A 26,348-nucleotide genomic window follows, 5' to 3' on the forward strand; every position below is an offset into this window, starting at 1 on the left:
TTCTGAGAGAGAGGCCTGTGCCCAGCAGTGGGACGTATATAGGGCTGGGATGAATGATGATGAAGCAATCAAGCAAGCATGCAAGTGAGCATGTAAGCAAGCATACAAGCAAGCATGCAAGCATGCAAGCAAGCATGCAAGCAATAATGCAAGCAAGCAGAGTTAGTACGCCAGTGATGGTAGTGAAAATCGGTTCATCATCATCATCATCATCAATATCAACATCAGATTACCCCTACAACCTCACAAACACACAAACTCACAAACTTTACCTCTTTATAATATTAAGTATAGATTTAAGAATCCAACAGAAAGATCATTTTATTTTGTAAAGCAATAAGTATGAACTTAATACTGAACCTAACCTATCCGAGTCGCTTCTGATCCGAACAGTCTTGCTTGCTCGCATCGCTCGCTCGCACAAATCAAATGTTTTTTTTGCATTTGGCACGCATGATATTATGCCATCTAATATTAAATTATTGTTTCGATGAAACGTACTGTCATAGAAACGTATTATCAAGTATAGTAACACTGGTGAAACGATTTTGTGTGTTATAAGAATATTAGGAGCTGAAACTTACGATGAAGCAAAATTATGGCAAAGGTGATTCGATGAACGACTATGTTGAGTTACAAAAAAAATTATGAAGTAAAATCCGATGACTCGATTCATGTGTAAAAGGTTATTCGAGCAATTGTATGAGAGATGAAACGAAGTTCGATAAATGATTTCTAAGTGATAACAAAATTCTGCAAATAGTGTTATGGGAAACGATAATCGATGAAACAATTTTCGGTAAAATGATGGATAGCGGCTAGCGGTAGCTTTTTGCTCTACTCAGATTCAAAGTCTAGGTCCAGTCTCGGTCTCCGTAAGTAAAATGTATATTTAAAATAATAACAATAAACTTAAAGGAAGTCTCAACGATCCAATATAAAGATCCCACACTGCATGCAATTTTCTTAGAATCAGGGCTCTGCTAACACTGGATTATATTTAGATATGTAGATTGTATTTGACATACCTATCTACAAATTTGTACATTTAAAAATCGGTTTTCTGTTCGCATTTCGCCTTCCTTTTAGCTTCACTCTGGAGTAGGGTTGCCATACGTCCCGGTCCGCCGGGACATGTCCCTGTTTCAAGCATGGTGTCCTGGCGTCCCGGCCCCGATAAGTAAATTGTCCCGGTATAACGCAACCGATAACAACAAGACAATACTGTAGCCGATAACGTGCATTTTCCGCTTTGTAGCGAAAAGCGCCTACGAAGAGAGAACCCGACGGGCGGGTTGCTGGCAGTGAATGAATGCGTTAAAAGTTGTTTTGTGTTTAGGCAAGGACTAAACCTTTAAAGTTATCTATTGTTGTATTAAAAGTTCCTTTTTTAGGGTTCCGTACCTCAAAAGGAAAAAATGGAATCCTTAAGTATAGGATCACTTTGTTGTCCGTCTGTCTGTCTGTCAAGACCCTTTTTCTCAGGAAATCGTGGAGGTATCAAGCTAAAATTCATATCAAATACTCAGGTCTACTGTCCCTTGGAGCTGTGAAAAAATCAAACTTCTAAGCCAACGCAATCAAAAGATACCTACAGCCGTTTATGCTACAAATTTTCGATACTCGTAAGGGAATCAAAACCTACAGGGTACTTCGCGTGAACTCAGAATCTTGAAATTGGTACGAAGCATACGTCGTATAGCGCAGATAAAGAAAAAATAGCGAAAAGCATAATTTTTTTGTTACATCATATAGTAAAAATATTTGTACGGAACCCTCGGTGCGAGAGTCCGACTCGCACTTGGCCGGTTTTTTTCTACCTCTACTACATTTTCTTTACATGTCCCGGTCTGCGTCACCACACTTATGGCAACCCTACTCTAGAGTCTAAAGTACTCGCCTGCTGTATTTCTACTCGTACATTCAGCAGCTCAAATAAATCACAAACTAGTTTAAGCATCAAAGGCCCTGTTCGAGTCGTTTCTTTATCAGCTCCAAAAACTTCCAGATACTTCGAAGTTTTGATTGGGTTTATCCTTATCCCGTTCTGTTTGAAGAAGTGGTGATTGTGAAACAAAGCTTACGGCTCCACCACGACTTTACGCGACCGGCAATGTATCCAGCGATTTTCTGTTACATTGCTTGTTTTGGTAATAAACCGCTGTCTGGTAAGAACAAGGAGCGAGCAATGAACAGAGCATTAACTCCCTGAGTCGCTGGTTGTCCACAGTTGTGACGGCTTTAGCTTTTCCCCCCGGCTTTGTTCCTTAGGGCCTCTGTTTCCTGTCCTTTGCGGCTTTAATTAACGTTTCAGAATGTTACTGGGATTGTCGAACGGATGTTTCTATGTTGTGCCTCTGACGCTATACGTTTGCTTGTTGATACCTTACTTAGCATTCTGCGATCTCTGTAATACCTTATTTACGGTTGATAGATAGGTATGTGAACTGCTTCCAAGAAAACTATATTACTTCTACTGATTATACTTATGCTGTTATGGTTTTTGCATTTTACACATACCTACTACATGTATCCGATTTTCGGCTATAGCGACTGCGTCTGCGGCAAGAGGGCTACGGCACCTATACACTTTAATACAACTTATTTTAGTTCCCAGTTAAGGTGATTTTTGTTAATAACAAATCGTGTCAGGTTAATCAGCAGTCAGTTATAAAATGAATTCGATTGACACCTCGTTTACCAGTAGTCTACGAGCTGTGGTAGAACAAACATACCTAGACTGCTAAAATCATAATGCTTTCTTTCGGCTTTGCCGTGGTCAGATAAAAATTAATAGTGCTTCTCGAGCTATCCGAGAAATATATTATTTAACGTCCGTTCCTAATGTTCAATGTGTTCCGTATGTTTTTTTTTACTTTTGTTTTTGTATACAAATGTAGTTAATACTTTCACATGGTGTGTTCAGATATTTCTTTGTACGTAGGGGTCCGTCCGTCCGTCTTCAATGATTCGTGGTGATAGAACGCGAAGTACTTCTTTGTATAGCACTTATTGAACCATTATATTATTCATACAAATTTCCATACATTGTTCAAATAAAATCACGAAGTCAATGTATGGAAACCGCAATTTTTTTCAGATAATTTCCAACAAATGGATCAATGCATTATATTGTCCGGCATTAACTGAGCATGAAATACTTACTAATTTATGATCACGACTTAAATAGAAGTTACCCTGTATGATAGTGTAGGAACTAGGCTGTATACCGCTGGCAGGTGGTAAAACTGACCACTTGGCAGGTTAGTTTGACAGCGGTATACATGCCGGAGCGCAGATTGCTCCCGATAGCCTAAGCGGCTGGTGCTATGCTATGTAAATGTATTTTTAAGCTCTGAAATAAATCCAAATGATTGAAGAAGTTGTTTATTTTGAACTAAGTTTAAAGTCACGCGCGTTGATCCCCAGTACCTAAGCTTGCTTGTGGGGACTGTAACTAGGTAAGAGCTTAGGTACTGGGGATCAACGCGCGTGACTTTAAACTTAGTTCAAAATAAACAACTTCTTCAATCATTTGGATTTATTTCAGAGCTTAAAAATACATTTACATAGCATAGCACCAGCCGCTTAGGCTATCGGGAGCAATCTGCGCTCCGGCATGTATACCGCTGTCAAACTAACCTGCCAAGTGGTCAGTTTTACCACCTGCCAGCGGTATACAGCCTAGTTCCTACAATAGCTTATGATTATGACCACAGAGTTATCCTAAACGCACAGAATGGTCACCTCCCTCCATCCTCTTCGCACCTAAGTCAGGCTGAACCTAGATTTATCGGCCCCCATCAATTATTTGAACTTTGGATACATAGAGGGCACCATTATTAACGCGTTAACTAGTAACACTTATTTAAGAATCATTAAATAAAACTTGTCGAGAAAATGTGTGACTCTCTCTCCAACTTAAGCTGGAGCTTTGACCAATCTCAAACAAAATGGCTTTGAGCGTGTCAATTCCATACAAATCGCGGTGAACGTTCAGAGCCTCTAATTTAGCTTCAATACGGATTACATTAAATACTTACTTCAGTTATTTGTAGAACCGTTACACACCAAAGGAACGAAGGTGAAACTTCGTGCAAACATTTCAATTATTTTGGAATTAAATTTAGTACGGTCGTCGAGGACTTTAATTTATGAGCCACAATCTTTTCAACGGAAAAGTCGTTACGATTTTCCATGAGAATTAACGCGTTGTCACTTTCTAAGACGTTTACTGTGAAATGGTTCCATGGTGGCTCATGAATAAAGTCCTTTACCGTAGATGCCAAAACAATGACTATAAGACACTGATACCTAAATTACAAAGCATCTAGGTATGCCAACATATTTTTGAGCTATGTCTTATGCTATGACTCTATTTTTAGGGTTCCGTAGCCAAAATGGCAAAAACGGAGCCCTTATAGTTTCGCCATGTCTGTCTGTCTGTCCGTCTGTCCGTCCGCGGCTTTGCTCAGGGACTATCAATGCTAGAAAGCTGTAATTTTGCACGAATATATGTAAACTATGCCGACAAAATGGTACAATAAAAAAAAATTTTTTTTGAGTACCTACTTCTCATAGACGTAAAGTGGGGGTGTTTTTTTTTCTCATCCAACCTTGTAATGTGGGATATCGTTGAATAGGTCTTTTAAAACCATTAGGGGGTTGCTAAAACGATTTTTCGATTCAGTGATCTGTTTCCAAAATATTCAACTTTAAAGTGCAATTTTTCATTAAAATCTGGCCTTCTCCCCCCCCCCCCTTCTCTAAAATCTAAAATTTGAAAAATTCAAGATGGTAGTAAGTATATCAAACTTACAAGAAAAACTATAACGGTTAAGTATAAAATATACCTAAACTTGGAATGTTTCGTACAAAATACGAAATCCTTAGAAAAATATTACTTAATTTTTTCGTAATGGCTACGGAACCCTATTTTGACAGATTTTTTTTTAGCTATTTCTGTGACTCTTGTCTTCGGTACCTACGAGTAGCTGTACATTTGTGTATTCTTTTACCTAATAATAGTTATAATTTTATCCCTGTTTATTTGTTTTATGTATAACTTAGGCACTATTTCGATGTTATAACGTTTCAAACTTTCGTGATTCTCACTCATAGTCAAAATACCATAAACGGGACTTATCACGCTATTTTTACACGAGTAATATTTACCTCGACGTTTCGGCAACGTTACAGTTACGTTTAGGGTATTTTGACTATTTCGATGTTCGATAAAAACGCACAAAGAAAATCATAAAGTTGATTTTAGAACTAAGTTGTTCATGATCATGACCATTATATTAAAGTATTTTCTTAGACTTGCGCGTCTCAAACTTAGTTTCAATTGAATTATAAATACGAATGTGACCCTAAATATCTGTAACGTTTCAGGTCGCTATTTAATAAAACTACTAAAATGGAAATTTATTCCTACTTAGGCATGAAGTTAAGATATTCAGATTACCAGCAAGCTGGTTCAAGTTTGCGAAATGATACTTTTGCTATCGCAATCTGAAGCATAAATTTATAAATTGTAATAAATTCCGAACTTATTGAACTTTCATATTTTGAAATGAAAAATTGACAAATTTAGTTTAGATATTATTGCCATAACTTTTTTCTCTGAATCCAATGATTGTTTAGAATTATTATAAAATAAACCTAACCTAACCTAGTTTTCTCTAGGATGACCATTTAAAATTTTCAGAAAAATTTTAGGTTTCAGTGCAAAAAAAAATCTGACAAACGATGATTCGGACAAAATTACCGTATGACTAGCGAAGAGTATGCGAACATTGGCGTTCCCTTTCATCACTGACTCACCTAGAGATCAAAACTCTAACCCAGTTCCAGATGACCTAAAAAGTTCAAATTTGGCATGCAGATAGAAGGTAGTTGGGTGAATAAATAAATAAACAAATATCATGGGACACTTAACACCAATTTACCTAGTACCAAACTAAGCAAAGCTTGTACTATGGAGAGCAAACATTCGTTTTATTCATACAAATATCCGCCCCGTCCGGGAATCGAACCCGGGACCTCAAGCTTCGTAGTCAGGTTCTCTAACCACTTGGCCATCCGGTCGTCCAACAATACATAGAATAGAAAGGAATAAATCAGAAACTAGTAAATTTTTATCATTTTATTATAATTTTTAAATTAAAAAAAAAATCTACAAAAAAGGAATGATATCCCATCAAAATATTAATGTGAAATGAAAACCAAGTTCAATATTATGATAACTTTTTTCTTTTTTATTCGACTAGATGGCAAACGAGCAAGTGGGTCTCCTGATGGTAAGAGATCACCATCGCCCGTAAACATCTGCAACACCAGGGGTATTGCAGATGCGTTGCCAACCTAGAGGCCTAAGATGGGATACATCAAGTGCCATTTATTTTACCGGCTGTCTTACTCTCCACGCCGAAACACAACAGTGCAAGCACTACTGCTTCACGACAGGATTAGCGAGCAAGATGGTGGTAGCAACCCGAGCGGACCTTGCACAAGGTCCTATCACCTTATAGCTTTAAAACTTGCGAAGACTATAATATAATTCGTAAATGAAAGCTAGCCAAGTCCGACCTTATACTTCAATATATTATCCTAAGTTATAAGAAGAAATGATATTTTAAGTCGTTATAAAATATTTAATATTATTATAAATAAAATTCAGGACTGACCATTGAACTTGGCACCTTGGCACTTGGCACCCATTTAGGTCTCGCTTCTTTTGTCGATAAAGTCAAAAATCAAGGCATATATCATATTGAACTTGGCTCTTATTTCGGATTAATGTTTTGATGGGATATGAAATTTACCATACTTAAGCGTTAGGTATTTACGCAAATCTGCAAACGCATGCGAAGAAAGCCAATGGTCTGGTGTGGGAAGGAAATAGACTGAGATGATGATGAAAGTATAACTAATTTTGTTTTTATTATAATTATCGTCAGGTTAAAACTATTACATGCTTTCTAGAAAATTCAATGGAATTTTACGTCAATGATTTATCTACCAAGTCTTTCTCGGTAATACCGTCTGGGACGTAAATTCATTGAGTTTCCAGTTACTTTTCGTCGGTTTCCTTTATTGTGCAATCTCATCACTGTTTTAAATCTTTTTGTAGCTGTTCTTTCGTACAAAATTTACTTAAGAACTAATAACGACCCCGTTTTTCTTTTGGCCTCGGATCCTGTTTTTCTTTAAGTGTCGAGAGTTGAAAAGATTTTTGTTGTTTTGTTGAAAGGGGTATGAAAGTTTTGTTCCAAAGTTATGACAAACCAACTGACTTCAAAAGCTTTTATTGTAATGAAATAAATGTGTCTACTGTTGGCGCTAAGTATTAGCACTTTAAATATGATTTTAGTAAGGCTGCAGGCAGATATTTAATTATGTATATTAATATTTCTTAGTGGCATATACCTACGTATCAGTATTTAGTATGGAGTAGGGCTGTTTTACCGTGCAGAAAATAAATCTTGTATTTTCCATGCACTTTTTAAGCCAATTGTATGGCTCAGTGTAACTATGGCTCGTATGCAAAGTAATTGTATGGCTCAGTGTAACTATGGCTCGTATGCAAAGTAATTGTATGGCTCAGTGTAACTATGGCTCGTATGCAAAGTAATTGTATGGCTCAGTGTAGCTATGGCTCGTATGCAAAGTAATTGTATGGCTCAGTGTAGCTATGGCTCGTATGCAAAGTAATTGTATGGCTCAGTGTAACTATGGCTCGTATGCAAAGTAATTGTATGGCTCAGTGTCACTATGGCTCGTATGCAAAGTAATTGTATGGCTCAGTGTAGCTATGGCTCGTATGCAAAGTAATTGTATGGCTCAGTGTAACTATGGCTCGTATGCAAAGTAATTGTATGGCTCAGTGTCACTATGGCTCGTATGCAAAGTAATTGTATGGCTCAGTGTAGCTATGGCTCGTATGCAAAGTAATTGTATGGCTCAGTGTAACTATGGCTCGTATGCAAAGTAATTGTATGGCTCAGTGTCACTATGGCTCGTATGCAAAGTAATTGTATGGCTCAGTGTAGCTATGGCTCGTATGCAAAGTAATTGTATGGCTCAGTGTAGCTATGGCTCGTATGCAAAGTAATTGTATGGCTCAGTGTAACTATGGCTCGTATGCAAAGTAATTGTATGGCTCAGTGTAACTATGGCTCGTATGCAAAGTAATTGTATGGCTCAGTGTAACTATGGCTCGTATGCAAAGTAATTGTATGGCTCAGTGTCACTATGGCTCGTATGCAAAGTAATTGTATGGCTCAGTGTAGCTATGGCTCGTATGCAAAGTAATTGTATGGCTCAGTGTAGCTATGGCTCGTATGCAAAGTAATTGTATGGCTCAGTGTCACTATGGCTCGTATGCAAAGTAATTGTATGGCTCAGTGTAGCTATGGCTCGTATGCAAAGTAATTGTATGGCTCAGTGTCACTATGGCTCGTATGCAAAGTAATTGTATGGCTCAGTGTAGCTATGGCTCGTATGCAAAGTAATTGTATGGCTCAGTGTAGCTATGGCTCGTATGCAAAGTAATTGTATGGCTCAGTGTCACTATGGCTCGTATGCAAAGTAATTGTATGGCTCAGTGTAGCTATGGCTCGTATGCAAAGTAATTGTATGGCTCAGTGTAGCTATGGCTCGTATGCAAAGTAATTGTATGGCTCAGTGTAGCTATGGCTCGTATGCAAAGTAATTGTATGGCTCAGTGTAGCTATGGCTCGTATGCAAAGTAATTGTATGGCTCAGTGTAACTATGGCTCGTATGCAAAGTAATTGTATGGCTCAGTGTAACTATGGCTCGTATGCAAAGTAATTGTATGGCTCAGTGTAGCTATGGCTCGTATGCAAAGTAATTGTATGGCTCAGTGTAGCTATGGCTCGTATGCAAAGTAATTGTATGGCTCAGTGTAGCTATGGCTCGTATGCAAAGTAATTGTATGGCTCAGTGTAACTATGGCTCGTATGCAAAGTAATTGTATGGCTCAGTGTAACTATGGCTCGTATGCAAAGTAATTGTATGGCTCAGTGTAGCTATGGCTCGTATTCAAAGTAATTGTATGGCTCAGTGTAACTATGGCTCGTATGCAAAGTAATTGTATGGCTCAGTGTAGCTATGGCTCGTATGCAAAGTAATTGTATGGCTCAGTGTAACTATGGCTCGTATGCAAAGTAATTGTATGGCTCAGTGTCACTATGGCTCGTATGCAAAGTAATTGTATGGCTTAGTGTAACTATGGCTCGTATGCAAAGTAATTTTTAATGACTTAACAATTTCGAAACTGTCATTCAATGTCGTTAATAGAACTTTTTGCAAACCATTCCCCATATTTTATTTTATAATTGGCGTTATTCTATGTAATTCGTCAAATCATCTATTCCAATTACGAAGCACATTAAGTAATTTATTAAATAGAATATTGTAATGTAAACTAAATATATAATAAAATTGACATACCTATATGTAAAAACTCATGACCATGCAATAAATAATTATAATTTGAATGTCAAAAATTAAAAATTACATTAATTCAATGAAACACACATAACATGAAACTACCGTGAGACTCGCTCATATTTTATATAACGCGCGTTGCAGCAGCCGCTAAGTCGCGTTGCTCCGAAGACGAAGGGCTACGGATTAGCCCGAAACATGTCGAGCTAAACTCGATTTAAGACGTGAGTTATCCGGGTCATTATATAAAACACACATACGTAAGTATAACATTGTAGGTAGGTACCTACCCCACGTGTTATTTTACCGCTCACAAATCAAAATTTGGATGTGACTGAAAAATCACCTTGTACATTTATTTTCGTAGGTACCATTTTATCTGTCTCTTGGTATAGTTGGTGTCTTTTTGCAGAAATATTATTCCCAAATGCTTCATTTGCCAAATTGTTTTATTCCGAAATCAAAAACTTTTCTTAGCGTATTTTCTTATGTTTTTATAGAACACAGTACTTAGGTTATGTTAGGTTTGTTTTATGTAAGTCCCGAATAAAACATACTTAATTTCAGAAAAAGTCGTAAGTTGGAAAATGAAACAATATTTCACCGAAAAGATAAAGACCCTTGTCTGTTCGCCGACAGTTGATATAAAAATCAAGGCTTCTTAACTCAAATGCGATCCGCAAATCATTTTTACCAATAAAAACAATACTCTTATATAATTATTAACTCTATAAAAAAAAAACAACACACGAACACCCAAACGACATACTTCATATCCATTGCAAAACAAAATGGAAATTGACCGCTGCGACAGTTGCTATTCCGAAACTTTATCACTACCTATAGGTACTTACATACTCTCGACGAATCGACTTTAGATACATAATATGTGGGTAAAAAGGCGACTCTGGGGACGTATTAGGACCAATTCTAACCAACTCAGTTAGTTATAGGCTAGCGTAACAGTAATTGTATATAAAATTTGGGCTTTAAAGTTTTTTCGAAAATGAACAGCCTTGTTCAATGTTTTGATCATAGCACCATTTTAGACTAATTTTTCTTAATTTTTATTTGTCGCTCAATATTCTTGAATACTTGTGTTATCAGATAGGCAGGCATCGCCATATTTGTAAGACTACATTGGATTTTTCTTTAAATTGCAAACTTAATACTTTATTCTAACGTCCTAAGGGTCTTCTACCCGTAGTTCAAGAATTATCCACTCATTACCTAACACCATGTGTATACCTAGTGCCATCCAAGAAGACGCGTGATTTTGTCAAAATTAGACATTAATGATATGTAATAAGAATCACGGCACGCGTCATCGTGAATGACTCATCCTATAGCGCTGTATTAATTATTTTTACTGTGAAAGAAATTGTGAGAAAACAACCCTTTAAAATAACATGAATATCATGATGTTTTAATTACGAGTAAATTCAAGATTTCATCATTTAAGGTTTCATCTGACAACACATTGTTTTGTAAAGTTCTTTTTATTCTCTGCATTTACAGGTTTCTGTATGAAAAATAAATTGAGTGTCGTATTTAATAGAGACACGACAAAGAAAAAGACATAAAACACACGTCAAAAAGGTCTTGGGATACTCATTATCCCTAAACAAAATTGCCTTTTGAAATGTTCAAAAGTGTCTTGGTCAAACATAATTTTTCCTTTTTCACTTCGCCGTTCTCTGGTAAAAATAATATTAATGTTAGAGTGACATTTTCGTTAATTAAGGTTTAACATTTTCTTTATCATTATGAAGCCGTGACAGAATATTTTAACGAATAATTTAAATTTTTGATCATAAATTAATTATAAATTTCAGTCTTACGGCAAATGAGTTCTCCGGAACAGAGAGGACGGGAAAGGACAGTGAGTGTCTGGAAATACGAGTATAAGTTCAGCAAAGCGTTGAAGAGGGAACCTACCAACACTAATGGATACAATAGTACTTAGTATTGATTAAACAAAAGTCAGTACAAAAAGCCACCAATTTAAAATTCAACGCGAAAAAGTTTGCTTGGTATTAAAATGTACCTATAGTAAAATGTAAAGTAAAATTTAGACCTACAAGAAAAATCGTGCAAGTTGCACATACCTACATACACGTAGATACATACAGTTAGGTTCATAACTGAACCAATGTCTACTACTTTGATATGTTTTTTTTTATTCGACTGGATGGCACACGATGTCTCCTGATGGTAAGAGATAACCACCGCCCATAAACATCTCCAACACAGAGGTATTGCAGATGCGTTGTCAACCTAGAAGCATAAGATTTTTGGTCGATAAATTATTTAGTATAACATTTGTATGGTGTAACATTGAAAATACAAACTGAAATATAGATGCACAGAAAAACCAGAAAAATAAGACCATCACTGGGAATCGAACCCAGGTCCTCGGTATTCCGTACCGCGTGCTATACTGCTACACCACTGATGGTTAACGGTACCGACACGAATTTCCCCTATGCACCTCATATCTCAGCTTGTTTGTTTCTTATTTAGCCACTTAAGCACCACTGCTTAAGTGGCTAAATAAGAAAGAATTGTTATTCCCAATATTGTTACCACTAATTTTATTTCTGGAAAGCAAATATTCATATGAATTTAACGACTCTAAGGCGAAGTCAACGGAGCTCCTATTCGGCATAGTTACGGCGCTTAGCGCCTTGACAAAATACTAACCTAACCTAACCTATAGTTGAGCAATTATGTGACCTGGGTTTTCTTTATTGCGGGAGGCTCCGCCCCCCGTCCCCTTTTACTGTTTCGCCTATCCAAGTATGAAATATTCATTTTTTTTTCAAAAACCTTCGTAGGATTAAAAATGATTCTTACTTCACGCGGATACATTTAGTGCCTAGAATAAAAGGAAGTTACAGGTATTGCCTATCACACCGTGGTTGGGTAATTATCGGGTTTTGAAAAAACTAAAAGATTTTCAATTTTGGCTTAAGCATATTATGGCGCTTCATTGATCAATTCAAACTGGTTCACTTTACGACCTAGCAATGTAATACAAAACGATTACACGATTTTTCTTAAACTCATCAAATTTTCCTCATTTCGTTCGCAGAACTTTTTGTTACTTACCTACAAAATACTCTTACGGCACAAGGAGGGCTTCAATATATGTCGCGTGAATACTCCCACGCAAAACCTGCGCCTTTAATAACGAAAAAAAAAATATTTCTTTATGATTTCGGCAAACGGCGCATTGGGTTGTCAATCAAACGTTCAGAAGTCAGGTAAATCATAGAGGCAGAACATTATCAGTACTCTAATAATCTTCTGAAAGTTGTTTGAAAATTTTCTACAGTGTTTATTTTCGTCGTTGTATATATGTCGGCGGCCGATCGTAAAATCCGCTAAATCACGAAATTCCTAGGCATATCGTGAAATGGCGCCATTTCATGAATTGGCTAAGGGACATCCGCCATATTCAAAACTCACCGTTATTTGCCTAGTGACGTTTCGGCAGATCATGAAATTCCTAGGCATATCATGAAAGGCCGCCATATCGGTTTCTAGCACTTTGCTGGCCGCTGCCGCGGCAAGCTCGCTTTACTCGCTCAGCTTGTGCGTTGTGGTCACAATTCATACTAACCACTCTTCGCTCGTCGTACCTACATTTTTATTTATTTCGGCATATCACGATGTGCCCGATATAAAGCTAGGAATATCGACGAATGCGCTGCTCTAATCGATCTACCGTATTGTTTTTCAGGCACATCATGATGAAAATAAAAACCGGCCAAGTGCGAGTCGGACCCGCGCACGAAGGGTTCCGTATCATTATCTACGAGTATAGGTACAACATTAGACATTAGCAAAAAACGGCAAAAAAATCATGTCCGTTGTATGGGGACCCCCTTTAATATTTATTTTATTTTAAATTAATTATTTATTCTTAAAGTGCATAATATATAACTAAATATTCTGTGAATATTTCAAGCGTCTACCTACCTGTTGCCGTTATTAATATCGAGCAAAACACGGCAAAAAATCACGTTTTTTGCATGGGTGATGGGAGCCCCCTTAAATATTTATTTTATTCTGTTTATAGTAGGTATTTGTTGTTAGCGGCAACAGAAATACATCATCTGTAAAAATTTCATCTGTCTAGCTATCACGGTTCATGACATATAGCCTGGTGACAGACAGACAGACGGACTGTGGAATCTTAGTAATAGGGTCCCGTTTTTACCCTTTGTGTACCTACCTACCTACAGAACCCTAAAACGAGCAAGTTGTTAATAGATGCTATAATAACGGTCAGTATCACATTCAATCGGATAATAAGATTGTAACCAAACCTTTGAGAAAATTCTATCCCAGCCTATATACGCCCCACTGCTGGGCACAGGCCTCCTCTCAGAACAAGAGGGCTTGGGCCATATATAGTTCCCACGCGGGCCCAGTGCGGATTTAGAACTTCACACGGACCATTGAATTGCTTCGCAGGTTTGTGCAGGTTTCCTCACGATGTTTTCCTTCACCGCAAAACTCGTGGTAAATATCAAATGTAATTCCGCACATGAGTTTCGAAAAACTCAGAGGTGCGAGCCGGGGTTTGAACCCACGACCCTCTGCTTGAGAGGCGATAGGTCAAACCACTAGGCCACCACGGCTTCAGAAGAACTTCACGGCTTGAGAAAATTAATTTTAAGTAAATATGAGCGACAATTGTATCATAGCTGTTTCCAGGAACCTACCTAAATTAGAAAATATAAATATAATTGAGTAAATCTTCTTCTTGCTATAAACATAGCGTTGAAAAATATAAGATACCTATAGGTTGGTTGCAATTAGATGCTCACTCACTCCCATATTTTATACATTTGAAGAGTTTAAGAAATGTACAGCGATCCATGTTCACAAGGCCTTTTTTATTTAATTTCCGTCGAAATGGTCTTCACAACAATACTGTGTCTATGGTTGTACTCCTTTAATAAAAACGACGCGCGGAAAAGGGAAAAGGGCTCGATTCGATGTCTGTTGTCGGAAAAATAATACGCTAAATGCGACAATCAACGGTGACAACTGACTGACATCAATGACTTCTTGACAGATACCATAGATAAACCTAAATACTTACTTGTGGAGTTACTTTTCAAGTAAAGGGATTCATCCCTTTACCATTTATTCGAAGGTCAAACATATTTTTGGCTATATTTTCGTAACCCTTAAGTATTTTTGGATCAGAATAGGATGGGCCAATCAACTTTTTTACCGACACTAATCTGTCCGCGATATTTTTCAAACAATTGCAGATTTTTGTAAGTAAACATATTTTTTCTGTAATTTAATAGATGGTGTATATGAATACATGCCATCCTACGTTACTTTAAGCTATTAAACCGTGAAATATCTTGTTGGAAGTACGATTTTTTGGTAACGCCAGAGACAATTTTGGTAACGCAGGAGACGCCCAAAGTGTCGGTAAAATAGTTGATTGGCCCATAAAAGTGTTCAAAAACCCTATCCCTCAAAATGGTTTTCGAATCAGTTCCAAAAAACTCAGGTGCTATCACGGGTCAGGTAGAGCCCACAATCCTTTACCTAACTGTAGGTCAAACCAGTAGGCAACCACGGCTTTTTCGCGAAGTTGTATATACTCACACAAAAAGAAGGTACCTACCTATTGGATTTGGCATTCAACTGAAGCCAACAATTTGGGCTCACTGTCAAATAAACTTAAGAAAATCTACTGTAATCTAGCCCGTAGCTATTTTACCGAGGAATCCACTAGACTTTTATCTTTTAACCTCAGCTTTTAACTTTCACAACATCCTTTGTGAAATAGATTGTTTTACTTTCTGTAAAAACCTTTGTGGTTAAACGTGATAATTCGAGCGTAAAAAACCTACACACTTGAATCGCCATATCTAACAGTAAACAGTTTCAAAACAGAAGATCGAAAGAAGCTGACTGTCATGTACCAAAATAGAGTAGAGGTACTGGTCTATTCACAAGAGGGCACGAATGGATTGAATGTCTTTTCCTACAAAAATGTCTAGATGACACATTTGCGCCAGCTCTTGTAAATCTATCTGTAGCTTAGAACTAGAATAATTGAACGAACGTGAGATGAGAGCGTGGTCTGGCAAAATGTAGAAAAGTTCTGGGAAGTTTTTTGAAACTTTTCCAAGAATTTATAGCAAGTTCCCATTGACGACCAGATAGCACAGTGGTTAGAGAAACTGACTACGAAGCCTGAGGTGCCGGGATCGATCCCCAATCGGAGCAGATATTTGTATGAAAAATACGAATGTTTGTTCTCAATTCTTGAGTATTTAATATGTATTTAAGTGTGTATTCTGTGTAAATATCTATATAAGTATGTTTATCCGCTGCACAAGCTTATAACCATCTATGGAGTCCTGTGTATTTCGAAATAAAGATTATATTATTATTATTATTATAAAACAAGCTTTGCTCACTTTGTGACTAGGTCAATTGGAGTAAAGTTCACGTGTCCTGTGATAATATATTATTATTATTTAGTAAGTTTCCAGCGGGTTTTTTTTAAATATTATGTATGTATCAGATATTAATAAATATGGGAGGGAGGCTGTTGAAATAAAATTACTAATGAAACATGTGTCTACACCGTGTTTTTTTATTTCTGTTAACTTCGGCAGACGGCTCAGTTCATTGATATGAAGTACCTGATAATTAAGTTTATAGTCAAATTTAAAAAAATGATAATTTAATTTGTTTTCATTCATGCATATAATATAACTTCAGTCATTGTTAATAGTTGTTGTTGTTTCTTTAAAAAAATATGGCTCTGTCCATCGGAGGACAATTTTGCCAGTGTCTAGTAGTTTTTTGCCGTTGTACGGTAAAAAAAATCTAGAAAACGAAATATGAGAGGTAATGGTGGATGAACAATGACAGCCTTGTTAATAGTTAAATTGTAAAATAAATAAACTTCACAAGTGACATTGACGTGACACATAAAAGAGACAAAATAATCAACTTGTTTTTCTTTCTTTTGCTAAAATGTGTGAATTAAAAACGGTTTAAAGAAAGAAAGAAAGAAAAAATATTTATTCGTGACATTATTACTCAAAATACTATAGATATAGAATTAAAACATAAAATTACGTATCACGGTCACGAAATGGTCCCAAATCATCATAATGCCGCCCGCCCGTGCGAACGGCGCTGGTCTTCCTTTGGGACTGGTTATGGGTGGGTGGGTCATAAATTAAGGACATTTACGCTGTTTTACTTAATTAATTAGTTATCTTAACTCTTGATTATCTTTTAAACAGTATGAGTTAGTCCACTAGTGTCTTAAAGAAATGAACTTCATTAGACATGTAGATTGTCCCTTAAAGTTAACGGAAATCAAAAATAACACGGTGTATAATCGGTGTATAGTCTTGGCACGAATTTAATGTTTCCTATATTTAGCTTCTGCATAAAAAATCCACACTGAAACTTCCTCTCAAAGCACTGCTATACTGTCCTAATAATGTCTACTAGATATCGTGTTATATTGCCTCTTCAGCCTGAGAAACCGCCCGCATCTTTGCTGGAGTGTCAATAAAGTTGAAGACAAACTGCACACTCGTGTTTAACCTCTAGACAGTAAGTATAGGTACGTTTTGCTTAGAGCAATAAACCGACCACAGATGTAGTAAACGCACGGACTTCCGGACTTAAAATTTCAGTCAAATCTGCGTCACCAAAATGAACACATACAATTCACTCACACATGCAGAAAAACCAGGTCCGGATTTAGGTTTCACAGTATTTTTAAAGGTCTACCGTAAATAATTGTAAACTCATGTCATGTACCTACCATATTAGTTATTCTTGTGCGTCAAATTATATTTTAACACTGCTATTTACCACATCTATAGGTACTTATCGCTGTATCGCTTACTATGTCTGGTGTACAATAAAGAGTCTTTGTATTGTATTGTATTGTACTTAGTATTAAAAGAGCAACAATTTAGAGTTGTAAAGAATAATCAAAAAAATTGCGAATAATTCTACTTAGTGGCTTAAAAATCGCGCTTTTCGTGATCGAATATGCAGTAGATCTATAATACTTCTCATAAGTTATTTTTTCGTTGATAGATTGTTTAATATATTAGCCTAATTGACGTTGTTTTGTTTACATTTTTTTAAATACCTATCCCAACCAAGTATAGTTTATTGCTCTAAGAAGTACACTTTTCGCAGTGCCGACGTAATATGTCCCACACGAGAAGGCATAAATTCACGTGAAAATTATGGGATCATCACGAGATTTTGGGGATCAACAGTTGGAATCGTTTCATTGAAAGTTAAAAAGTATATGTAAAGCCGAGTTTAGACTTGTAAGAAAAATCGTGCAAGTTGCATTTCATTGTGAGGCCGTAAAGCCAACGAGCTTGTAGTGGTCAATCGAGCGCCGCAATGTAATGCAACTTGCACGATTTTTCTTGCAAGTCGAACTCGGCTTAAGAATAGTTTCAGATAATAGTAATATAGCAATATAAAAAAGCATAGGTTATGTAGCAATAAAGGTTTATAATCACCTTGATGTTGACATAAGAAAATCAGTAAACCTGAGAGAATTCTCTAATAAGTTGAAATCTTGTTTAAAGTTAAAACCATTTTATGCTCTTAACGAATATTTTTCTAAAACATTTGACTGGTTCATGGTAAATGCTTGCTTCGTGTATATGTAACTCATCTATACTTTATTCATCCGTACTTTATTGTATTTAATATAATTGCATACATACATTATTGTATTTTCTGGTAGTCCAAAGATTTTGTAATTTATAATTGTACCTCTTTTGACATTATTAATAATATTTATGAGAAAGATGTGTAGTGACTTATAATGAGAAATTAGAATAGAATTAATACTTTTTGAAATTTGTATTAGTGTGAATTGAACTATATTGTATTGCATGGAATTCTTTAAAGCAATAAATGACTGAAGACTGAATACTGAATACTAATGTTTATGCTTAGAGAAAGGTAAATTTTTTGAGTGTTATACATACGTAATCATAACAGGTAGGTACACACTCTTACTTATTCAACGCGTCATCTCAAAAACGTCACGTTGCGAATGTTAATGCCGGAACTCGTCGTTTTTCTTGGTTTTCCCGAAGATTCAAGTGAGAAACAAAAAAAGAACTTTTGTTTCAACTTCCGAACCTCATTAGCAAACTAATTAGTTTAAGTGTGCTGAAATCCAATTAATTAAAAACGATTTCCGCAGTGCGTATTTGTATGGGATTTTGCACATGTTTGTAAACCACTCGCGTATAATCAAATCACAGTGCGTGCTAAACTTAGTTCTGTTTTCTTGTTGCAGCGGCGGTGGTGGTAGCTTTCTTCGTATGCTGGGCCCCGTTCCACATCCAGCGCCTCTTCTTCATCTACGGCCACACCCTGCCGCAGTTCCACGTCATCAATGAGCACCTGTTCAACGTCGCAGGCGCATTGTACTACGTGTCTGCCACCGTCAATCCTATACTGTATAATGTCATGAGCGGCAGGTAAGTTACTTTAAAGTATTGTAGGATAGAAAAAATAAACATCTCTGTGTCAAGTTACATGGATCTAAAACAATAAAGATATACCATTTTTTTAGGGAAAAAAAACTATTTTTTTGCCTTTTATATATTAGGTAATGCAGTAAAACAAAAAAATAAAAAAACGCGTTCTAATAAACAGCACTTCTGATGCCTATAAAAGTATTATTATTACACTTTTTAAATTATAAAATAAATACAAAATCAGCCTTATTTCTGTAATATTTGATCATGTCTCTGTTACCAAATAGCAAAGCTTATACCTGTGTATACTAATGTGACATAACCCCCTCCCCTACCCCCCAGGCTGTATACGTCCCACTAATTCAATGGTATGTGTGAAGTTTCCAATCCGTACTGGGCCCGCGTGGGAGCTACGGCCCAATGTGACAACCTAACTTAAATTTTCAAATGTGGCCAAATTTTTCTAGCTCACCGTACGTCTATAGGATACCAAAAATACTTAGCAAAAGAAATAACTGTCAAATGTAATAAAGCGAGAGACGCCGGGAATTACGCCGGAATATAAAATGAATACTTCAATTCACTTATATTAGCGAAATGCCATCTTCTCCAACTTTGACATTACTGGACGTTGCAAAGCCATTTTTTTACGATTTCATCCTTGTTGTAATGTCCTGAACTTTGTGAATTATCCAGGCGAGATCGTTGAACCCGAAATCCTTGCAACATATTCATATGGTGTACGGTTGTGTTGCACTGAAGATGAGCTCTGATTGAGTTTGAAACGCGTCAGTGTATTTTGGTGGTGGTGATAGATGGGTTTATGTGATTTGTGTATGTTCTTACGAGTAGGTACAGTGTGGAGGTGGAGGAACTACATGAACACGCATATCTTGCATAAACTTAGCTATCATAAGGTCGCGGGTGAGCAAAGAAATTATTTTAGTTCATTGTATACATATTTGTTTTTCTCTGTAACATTTAGGAATGTCACTAATAAATGTTTTTCTTCTTTAATGGATATAATTAAAAAAGTACAGCCGAGAAATCTGAATTGCGTAATCAGGGTGGAACTTTTTCGCAATTTAACGATTATTTCTTTGGCAGATATATCGAAAAACGAAACTACAAAATACAAATATCTTTTTTGCATAAAAATGGCGGTACAAAAGCTGGTATTACATTTTATGGTCTCACACATTTCACCAGAAACTGCCATGCAAAATGAGCACAGAAGAGACAGTAACAAAAGTTTAGGCTTAATATGAAGAAACATGCCTTGACAATCATTTATAGAGTACTACTACTTGAGTTTAATATTATAATGTCAACATGAACACCTAAAAACGTGATAACTAACATGTCACAATTACAATTACACCATTAAAATCATAGCCATATTGATGCGCCATCCCTCTTATCACTTCTAAATATCAACATTAAATATAGAATACGAAAACCTAAAACCTTTTCACTCGAAGTCTTTAAAAATAATACATCCTTTTATAATCCAATAGTTAGAATGTGTAGGGAGTACAACGACTTAGCCGGTGCTCATGAAGACCTAGACATATTTGGTTCAAGACTTAATGTTTTTGTCAGCAAATTAAGGATTGTCCTCAGTTCAGTTGTGTGAGGATTCTAAGTAAAATATAATAAATTATGTTTGTTAACTAAATGCATGTATAGTTTCTCTTGTATTTATATAAATATTGATACTTTCCTTTTCTTTTCTTTAAGTTTTAATTGTATCACTCTTTTCATGATGTGTACACATAGTTTGAATTGTAAATAATCTCTTGCCTTAATTATTCTCATTACTGTACCGCATGTTTACAATTTGTTTTGTGTGCCAAAGTTAATAAATAAATAAATAAAAAAAATGACAAAATTACAATAAAGCCAATTACATGATAAAATGTCAAGTTCAATGTGTAAAATAATCAAAATATTCTTCAACATAGTAGAAACATTATTGTACTAGCCATTTCCTAAGTTTACGCTTGAATAATTGAATAGGCAAATTTTTGATGTCATCATGCAAACGATTAAAAATTTCAATGGACTTACAGTATGCGTTCTTGCTGTACAATATTGTCTAAACGTACCTAGTAGTTGACGAGCACAATTTACTGTCTGTAAAGTATAGATTAGTGGATTGTGCTCGGTTGTCCTTCATTTCACGTAATGAAAGCTGAACTTCGGAATACAATTCGAAATTTCATTAGATTCAATAATTTCTAGACGATAAATAATACGTAATCCAATTCCAGACGAAATTAAATGAGAAAATCTAGCGAAAAGGTATTATTTTCCAAACTAGAAACGACATTCAAATACTCGTAGATCGTGTTTCCACTCGACAGTGGCGTAGTTACCGGGGCCCCCTAGCTCAGGGAGCCCCTCGGACTCTGACCTACAAACTATAAATGATAAATCTGGAGTACGTTGAATTCGGAACACGACGAATATGAACCTTCCTTCCTTGCTGCCTTCTTAGCTCTGTCCTCAGTCTTTCTGTGTTTATCTATTTTATTTCCTAATTTCTTATCGTTTTTCTTTTTGTTAAGAGAACTGATATTTTTTATGTTAAAAAATTACCTTCAGCCAAATTTCTTGCGGCGAATTCTATTTGCAAGGTGGCCTGTCCAAAAGCGCTGGTAGAATAAAAACCGGCCAAGAGCGTGTCGGACACGCCCGAAATAGGGTTCCGTAGCCATTACGAAAAAATTAAGTAATATTTTTCTAAGGATTTCGCATTTTGTACGGAATATTCCAAGTTTAGGTATATTTTATACCTTAGGCTGCTATTTACTCTTAAATTACTAATAATTCTCAAGAAAACTTAACCTTTATAGTTTTCCTTGTAAGTTTGATATACTTAGATATTACCATCCTAAATTTTTTCAAATTTTTCCTTTCAATGAAAATTTGCACTTTAAAGTGGAATATTTTGCAAATATATCACTGAATCGAAAAATCTTTTTAGCAACCCCCTATTGTTTTTAAAAGACCTATCTAACGATACCCCACACTACAAGGTTGGATGAGAAAAAAAAATCACCCCCACTTTACGTCTATGGCAGGTACTCTAAATTATTTTTTTGAGACAGGCCAGTTAGCGCTGGTGTCCTGAGGTCCGTTCGACGACTTTGACATTTACGTCACGTTTATGATTGGTTAAGTAAAGGTAAACCAAAAATATATTACTATTGTCAAGAGGGCGCTATTGTTCATATTTATATGGCAATAGTTTAGAGGGCTTTCGAATTTCGAAAATCGAAGTTCGTATCGTACCGTCCCTCTCGCTCTCGTATTAAATAGTATAAGTGTCAGAGGGACCGCACGACAAGAACTTCGAGTTTCGAGATTTGTAGTAGCCCTGCAGTATAGTCGTAACAATGACATCTTGACTTGTCTACAACGTTTACCTGTTAGCTCTGATGTTAATTTGGAAAGGTTTTGTATTGAAATAGTTTCATTCCCCAAACGTTTTTTTCAGTAGTTTATTATAAACATTATTTACAATGATCCGTTGTTGACTACTAATCGTTTTTGGGCATTTTTTGTTATTGTTCAAAGAAACCGCCACAGTGAAACTGACAGTCATTAAAATTATTGCCAGTGTAAGAAATTAGTTCCAATGAAATTCCGCAACATGGCGAATAGTCAATATTTCTGGTCAGGCTTTAAAATGAGCCAATCTCAAGCAATACTGTAACTCAAACAAACCTCGCGATACTAACGCCATCTAGCGTTATTTCACCAATCAATAATCACTCATTGACGACCGGATGGCTGAGTGGTTAGAGAACCTGACTACGAAGCTTGAGGTCCTGGGTTCGAATCCCGGCCGGGGCAGATATTTGTGTGAATAACACGAATGTTTGCTCTCGGGTCACGGATGTTTAATATGTATTTAAGTATGTATTTATCTATATAAGTATGTTTATCCGTTGCCTAGTATCCATAGTACAAGCTTTGCTTAGTTTGGGACTAGGTCAATTGGTGTCAAGTGTCCCATGATATTTATTATTTATTTATTATTATTATTGAAACTACAAAATTACGGCCTGCTGGTGTGTAGAGTCAGAGCCGGTTTACGATCATTGCTGGTAGGGAATAATGGTTTTATTAATTGGGCTATGTAGACCTTAGTCAGCACAGCAGGCCGCCTAATCTATGGTCCCATTGAGCGCCAAGTCGTAATACATAGCTTCAAAAATTTGGTGAAAAAACAATTTTTTTATCGACAACTTCTTCAACATAAAAGTAATGTTAAGATTAGTTTTTCTTAATAATTTTATATTATACACGACCCTATAACTTTCGACAAACTGTAACTGCTATCCATCACATATTTTCAACTTAAAAGATATTATGTTGTGTAGGTCCGTCTATGTTTCTTTTAGCGTGAACATACTTGATTGATGTGTCGTTTCATATAACGAGTATCACCACTCAGTATATATTTTTAGACGAAGAATCAATGCTTGATTATATTTGTCACAGATTCAGTCATCTTAGCATTTTTGTTAGTGCAATATAAAACGTAGCTTATTTTTATAAAAAAATTGATGACATTCCAAGAGATTGAATTGAAAATACTTCTTGTGAATACAGAAGGATTTAATCGAAGAATTATTTAAATTCCTACGACAACTATTTTATTACTATTTTAGACGCCCAGATGGCCTAGTGGTTAGAGAACCTGACTACGAAACTTGAGGTCTCGGGCTCGATTCCTGTGTCGGGCAGATATTTGTATGAAAAATACGTATGTTTGTTCTCGGGTCTTGGGTGTTTAATATGTATTTAAGTATGTATCTATCTATATAATTATATTTATCCGTTGCTTAGTACCCATAACACAAGCTTTGCTAAGCTTACTTTGGGACTAGGTCAATTGGTGTGAATTGTCCCGTGATATTTATTTTATTTTCAGGCTCTACGGCGATCACGATCAGTCACATTTTCGTTATGCGTTCAAATTACAACGTTAGGAACTCTACGAATTGAACTTAGGTATTGTCCTTACAACGTAATTTTAAGTTGAACTTAGGATTAAGTGCATAATTTCTAGTTATATATTTTTTTTTTCAATTACTTCAGAACGATTTTTATTTGGTAAGGAAGGCCTCATCGGTCCATGTGTGTAAACGCTTTATAATTGTACCAAAATAATCACTATTGACAAGCTATAAATGAAAATGAGACACATGAGTACAGTCGAACAAACTGTTTCATGTACGGTCGGTTCCGAACTTATGTAATGTAGTATCCACTTTTTCATACTAGTTGCATGGAAAAGTGGATACTTATGTTAGGGCACCGACTCACGTCAACGACTCTAGGGTCAAGGACTTTAATTCATGACCCACCATGGAACCATTTCACAGTAAACGTCATAGTGACATCGCATTAATTAACAATGAAAATCGTAATGACTTTTCCTTTGAAAAACTTCCATGGTGGCTCATGAATTAAAGTCCTTGAGCGTACCAGGGTGAAATCTTTGTACTAATAAGGTCATGTTGACATCCCATAGGTACTTTTGTCAAGGAAATCATAGTGAAATTGATTCTGCTCTGGTACATGAATCAATTTATTCGACTGTACAAGGCGAACTTATCTCTTATTTACTCGTTTACTACGAGTATAAGCAAACTTTTAGAGTCAGACAACCTCTTCTGCTTATCTTCTTCTTAATAAATTGTCTTCTCATAACTAGGTTAGCCTTTGAGGAATAAGCTCGCCTTTGTTCTTCTCTCTGTGTAGGTATCTGTATTTTTTTTATGTGCAATCAAGAGTTTACATACACATAAGATGTCGAATAAATGTCTAAAAGTCGCCCATATAAGTCCGCACTTCTACGCATAAAATCGAGGCGGATAATTATAAAAAAGGTTTTCTGGCCATTCTAAGGTAATTGAGGTACGAGTGCTCGTCGCTGTCCCAATAGTTGGCATCTTTAATCTTATTTCATTAGCAATAGAACAGCAGGGTGTCGTCTATTGGGTATTAGCGTGTCGAACACTCGGACCTTATATACAGCCCAACATCAAAGTTGACAATCTGATTCACGATATTACGGTGACTCAATTATGGTGAGCTTAATATAGGACCCCTGTGGCACGGAACCCATAACATACGAAATAAACGTCCCTTTTGTGACCCTACTAAATAAACTGATACATATCTTCGATACGGAAAGCGCCAGTTTACTTAGAGACAGGAAAGGACACGTAAAAACGTGACGAAGCTCTTTAAGTTTCATTATTACTAACATTGCGTAACAACTTATAAGCTATGCGCCTTATTAATTACAGAAGATCACAGCATGCATTAAATAATGATACAGGTTGCACGAAAATCAAGTAAAAAAACTCAACTTAAGATGACCTATGTAATTAATATGGCTGAAAATATTCTAAAAACTCAATGTTTAAATTAAAAATACCGTGAGACAGGCATAATAGGCTAGTGTCATAAAAAAATCTAATTAACCCGTTAATTTAATAATCAAAAAATATTAGACACGATTTTTTTATTCAGTCAGTTAAACAAGTAGTATGAAGAAGCTGGACTGTTTTACGCATGAAAAACGTGAAGATAAATGTGAAAAATCGAAATCACCTTGCTATTGGACATAAAAAGGCTTTTATTATTATTATTAAGTATAAAAAAAGCTGGACAGCCGGGCATCTGCAGTGACGGAACTCTCGTTGTGTTCATTTTTTCACAAGAACATATTATTATGGTGTACATATTTTATGTACCTACACCATTATATTCTTATTTATTTGTAGTTGTATGTATGTATCTGAATAGTGTACATTCTAGTTCGATGTTCTACTTATATTCGTTATGATAAGATGTCTGTAGGTTAGGTACTGGCAAGGGAAAATTCTTCATTCCGTGGAAAGTTTGTGAAGCTCGAAATTGGTCGTCTTTCGAAGTTTAATCGTGATAATAGTTGGTCGGTACCCTAAAGCTGGAAAACGGTTTTATATTCTGCGCTATCTCTCTCGCACATTTTCTCGAATGTTCCGGAACAAAATAGACTGTCTCACTCACACGCATAGGCATTCCGGAGACAGGAGGTCTGTAACTTATTTATTTAATTTTCACAGCATAACAGTAAAAACCAAGGCACTGTCAGATTAAAATAAAACATTAATATTTCTATTTTGTTGTGGCCTGAAACGGTCTGAAAGCATGTTTCAGCCTCCTGAAAATGGTGCTAACTTGATTAGACCTTCCTTCAGAACGGCCTGAAAACAGATTTTAGCCTGCTGTCTCACTGCAAATGGTATTATTAAAAATATATATATTTT

At 36.1% G+C, this 26,348-nt stretch overlaps 1 protein-coding gene across 1 annotated transcript in view; it reads left to right on the top strand.

Moving 5' to 3' along the window:
• Nucleotides 1-26,348, top strand: part of LOC141435767 (neuropeptides capa receptor-like) — a 151,655-nt gene that overhangs the window by 116,985 nt on the left and 8,322 nt on the right. Inside the window, exon 6 of the mRNA XM_074098579.1 lies at nucleotides 18,828-19,011. Coding sequence (XP_073954680.1) covers nucleotides 18,828-19,011 — 184 coding nt within the window. The remainder of the gene's footprint in view (nucleotides 1-18,827; nucleotides 19,012-26,348) is intronic.

Source organism: Choristoneura fumiferana, chromosome 15 (assembly GCF_025370935.1).
Source record: "Choristoneura fumiferana chromosome 15, NRCan_CFum_1, whole genome shotgun sequence".
In the NCBI taxonomy this organism is placed as follows: domain Eukaryota; kingdom Metazoa; phylum Arthropoda; class Insecta; order Lepidoptera; family Tortricidae; genus Choristoneura; species Choristoneura fumiferana.